This window comes from Orycteropus afer, unplaced genomic scaffold (assembly GCF_000298275.1).
Source record: "Orycteropus afer afer isolate SDZICR_OR568_19922 unplaced genomic scaffold, OryAfe1.0 scaffold00054, whole genome shotgun sequence".
NCBI lineage: Eukaryota > Metazoa > Chordata > Mammalia > Tubulidentata > Orycteropodidae > Orycteropus > Orycteropus afer.
Window position 1 is genome coordinate 5,218,569 of NW_006921641.1, and position 4,826 is coordinate 5,223,394.

General features: G+C 42.7%; 1 protein-coding gene across 1 annotated transcript in view; it reads left to right on the forward strand.

The window, feature by feature from the left end:
- XDH (xanthine dehydrogenase) overlaps window positions 1–4,826 on the forward strand; it is a 105,922-nt gene that overhangs the window by 34,582 nt on the left and 66,514 nt on the right. The window contains exons 17-18 of the mRNA XM_042780679.1: window positions 825–994; window positions 4,489–4,612. Of these exons, the coding sequence (XP_042636613.1) occupies window positions 825–994; window positions 4,489–4,612 (294 nt within the window). The remainder of the gene's footprint in view (window positions 1–824; window positions 995–4,488; window positions 4,613–4,826) is intronic.

A 4,826-nucleotide genomic window follows, 5' to 3' on the forward strand; every position in this document is an offset into this window, starting at 1 on the left:
TATAATCCATACTGAAGACTGTAGTCTTTGATCTTCATCAGTAAGTGCTTCAAGTCATCTTCACTTTCAGCAAACCAGATTGTGTCATCTACATATTGCAGGTTGTTAATGAGTCTTTCTCCAATCCTGATGCTGCATTTCATTCTTCTTCATATAATCCAACTTCTTGGATTATTTGCTTAGCATACAGATTGAATAAGTATAGTGAAAGACTAGAACGCTGATGCACACCCTTCCTGGTTTTAAACCATGCACTATCTCCATGTTCTGTTCAAACAGCAGCCTCTTGGTCTATGTGCAGGTTGCTCATGAGTGCAATTAAGTATTCTGGAATCCCCATTTATCTCAACGATATTCATAATTTTTTATGATCCACGTGTATACTATATGTTATATATTCTTTTTTTCCATAGGATTAAAATCATTATACACACACACATTATTTTATATCCCATTTTTGCACTTAATATGAGCATTCTTTCCTTCTAATTAAAAGTAAGTTTTAATGGTTTCATAATATGCTGTTGTATGAATATTGCATAATTTATTTACCCAATCCCCAACTGGTGGACATTTAGGTTCCAATCTGTGTCTCTCTCTTTTGTTTGTTCCTTCACACGGTGATCCTATGACCACCCTAATCAATTACATCTTGACATGCCTTTCTGTTTCTTTCTTCTGCTCTGTGCCCCTCCTGCTGTCTCTATTTTTATTCTTCAGGTTTGCTTTGCCATCTGGCTTGAAGCTTTTCCCTGTTCTCCTAGGGTCTCTAGGGGAGCAGTATCCTCAGCAACTCAGGCTAACTGGTGACCATGTTGTTCCAGGAGGTGCCTAAGGGCCAATCTGAGGAGGACATGGTGGGCCGACCCATCCCTCACCTGGCTGCTGCGATGCAGGCCTCTGGTGAGGCAATGTACTGTGACGACATCCCTCACTATGAAAATGAGCTGTTTCTCCGGTTGGTCACCAGCACCCAGGCCCATGCCAAGATCAAGTGAGTATAGAAAAAGGAGGAGGGTTCGAGAGCCATCTCAAGGATTCATAGCCCCAGCTGGGCACTGAAAATAGAGAAATACCAAGGATCCTTTAGGACCTTCCAGTGCAGGGAGGAAGACAGGGCAATATTTTGAACATCATAGTCTGAAAAGAAGCAGGAGAAGTTAGGGCCTCAGTGATGGCAGGGGGAGGTCTGTTCCAGGGCAACTGAGAGATGGTGGCATTGGAGAGTTAGGAGAGTTAGTCAAGGACTAGATTGGGAAAGGCCGATGCACTGAAGAGAAAGCTTATACTTGGCACAAAAAGCAATGAGGAGCTACTGAAAGGCCTTGAGCAGAACAAGGTTAGATTTGCATTTGAATATTGTGCTAAATTTAAGTGCACAATTTCAAGAGAACTTGAGTCAGACTAAAGGCAAGAACGGGAGCTCTGGTAGCATAGTGGCTAAGGCACTTGACTGCTAACCAGAAGGCTGGCGGTTCAAACCCACCAGCCACTCCCTGGAAGGAAGACGGGGCAATCTAATTCCATAGTGATACTGCCTCAGAAACCCAAGGAGGGGTCACTATGAGTCGGGTCTGACTCAACGGCACATAACAACAACAACAACAAAAGCAAGAACAGATTCTTCAATTCTGACAGACCCAGGATTGAATCCCTGCTCTAGTGGTTAATAATGGCAACCTTAGCCTGGGTGCTTAAACTCTCACATTTCCCCATTGTAATTGGGTGCTGCTCTGATTAGCTATAGAGTACACATAGCACCTAGCACAAAACAGTCACTCATACACCATTGTTGAACTTTAAGATCCTGGGCAGCAGGAATTGCTATCTCTGTTGTTTTTCTTGGCTGCCATTGAGTCTGCTTTTGACTCATAGTGACCTTATGTGAGAGAGTAGAATTGCCTCATTGGGTTTTCTTGGCTCTAATCTTCACAAGAGCAGATTGCTCGATCTTTTCTCCTACAGAGCTGCTGGATGGGTTTGAACTGCCAACCTTTTCATTGGCAGCCAAATGTTTAACCATTGTACCACCAGGGCTTTTCTTTTTGTTTTTCAAAAATTAATTTTATTTGTTTTGCCATTGCTGAGAATCTACATAGCAAAATATACACCACTTCAACAGTTTATACCTGTGCCATTGAGTGATTTTGATTACATTCTTCAAGTTGTGCAACCATTCTCACCCTCCTTTTCTGAGTTGCTCCTCCCCCATTAACATAAATTCACTGTCCTCTAAGGTTCCTAAGGAGCTCTGGCGGCGTAGTGCCCAAGGCATTTGACAGCTAACCGAAGGTTGGCAGTTTAAACTCACCAGCCACTCCACGGAAGGAAGACTGGGCAATCTACTTCTGTAAAGATTTACTGCCTCAGAAACCCATATGCAGTCACTATGGTTCGAAAGTGACTCAATGGCAGTGAGTTGTTTTTTTTTTTTTTTTTTGGTTCTGAGGTTCCTATCTCATCTTTCAAGTTGCTGTTGTCAATTTGATCCCATATAGATAGTTCTTAAAAAAAGCATAATGGCCATAATGCCAAGGCAGACATTTTCTACTAGTTAAGCTAAACTATTATTTGGTTTTGAGAAGACTTCAGGGGATATTTTTGGTTTAAGGTTTAGAGATTATCTCTTTCCTATAATAATAATAACCCCTAACACTCATATGACATTTACTGTATGGCACACCCTTTTTTAAAGCATTTTACATATATTCCTCTCAAAAACCCTATTATAATCTCCATCTTCCACTTGAGGAAACAGAGGGGATAAGTCACTTGGCATGGGTCACACAGCTGGTCAGTGGCAGAGCTAGTGTTTGAAGCCAAACAATATTAGCTATTGGGCTGTGCTGTCTCCAGATGCTCAGGCCAGAGGACTGTGAGCTCCACTTCCCAGTGAGCATGAGATACATACCTCACTGAATAGAACATCTTGGAAAAACTCTCCCTCAGGTCCTGCCACAGCATGGGTTGTGAATCAGATCTTTGGAGTTTTCTTTGCCTGCTGATCTTAGACTGGAGACAAGCTCTGTAAATGTGAACCAGATGCAGATGAAGTTTAACAGGTCCCTTTAAAAAACATATGTTTAAGTTGGTATGGTTGGCAGGTATGTGATAAAATTCATTTGGCTCTGTTCTTGACTGAACTTTGTATCAACATATTATGAGCATCATGTCTAACACTGTCTGCATTCAAGCATCTTTGCTCCATCCAAGCAATTTTTGAATGGATATAGGAAGATTGGGAGACACTATAGTAACTGCAGCAACCTGGCAGTGTGGTACCGCAGAAATTACACTAACTTTACCACCATTCATACCTTTTAAGCAGTTGCTGTGTTGAGTTGATTCTGATTTATGGTGACCCCATGTGCATCAGAATAGAGCTGTGCTCCACAGAATTTTCAATGGCTGATTTTTCTGAAGTAGTTACCGAGACCTTTATTCTGAGGTGCTTCTAGGTAGACTTCAACCCCCAACTTTTTGGTTAGCAGCCATGCACATTAAACGTTTGCACCTCCCAGGGACTCCCCTCATACCTTACTTTAATTCTAATCCCAGTTATTCTGCTTTCTGGCCAGGTGACTTTGGATGAGCTATTCTACTTCCTTGTGTTCGATTTTCCCTAAATGTAAAATGGGGATAACGATAACTAACTACTTTTAGGGGGTTCTTGTGAGGATTTAGCTGTTTGAAAGATGGTAAGTACCTCATAGCGATTTTCACATTATTCCCAAGGTACATCTGCTCTATTTCTCCATGAAGGCATTGGCCAGAGTGATCAGGATATGATTTAGACTGTCATAGGAGCTCTGTAGCATAGTGCCTAAGGTACTTGACTGCTAACCAGAGGCTGGTGGTTCAAACCCACCAGCCACTCCTCAGAAGGAAGATGGGGCAATCTACTTCCATAATGATACTGCCTCGGAAACCCAAGGAGGGGCACTATGAGTTGGGTCCGACTCGATGGCACATAACAACAACAGCCATAACTGAGAAACTCTTCCAGCCTCCTTTCTTTGAAGTCTCTATTGCCTAATTATGTCTGGGAAGCCCTGCCTGATGGGGTAGCACCATTAATGTGACATGGGAAATTCAGCTATATGAAGATATTCATGGCCATTGGATATGATACTACAAGGACCTAATGAGCTGATTCTCAGTGGGTGTTAGTTGTGTGATGTGAGTTTTAGCCAAAACTCTCCAGAGAAAATGCTGCTCACTAGAGTACATTCCTTTTTACTTGGAGACCAGAACAAGTTCTGAAGGGGCAGGCCTATCTTACTTCCTTATATCCCTAATAGCATTCAACACAGTGTAGTGCATTTACAGAGTAGAATAGCATGGCATCAAATGGAATAGAATGGAATTGAGTAGAAGGGGGAGTTAGGGTGGATGGAATACCATCAGAATGAAGACTGTTGCCCAGTCAGGTGACAAATGTTCTGCTTTATTTCAGTGCCTGGCCTTTCCCACTGCTGTTTCTTGCAGGTCCATAGATACTTCAGAAGCTCAGAAGGTCCCTGGGTTTGTTTGCTTCCTCTCAGCTGATGATATTCCTGGGAGTAACGTAACTGGGCTTTTTAATGATGAAACCATCTTTGCGCAAGATAAGGTATGTCTTGGGTTTTATTCCCTCCATATGAAGTAAGTGGAATGAATGTTGTTGTTGTTAAGTGCCGTCGAGTCGTTTCCGACTCATAGCGACCCCATGCACAGCAGAACGAAACACTGCCCGATCCCACGCCAGCCCCACAATCCCTGCTTGAGCCCATCATCGCAGCCACCATATCAATCCATCTCCTTGAAGGCCTCCCCCTCTTTTATCG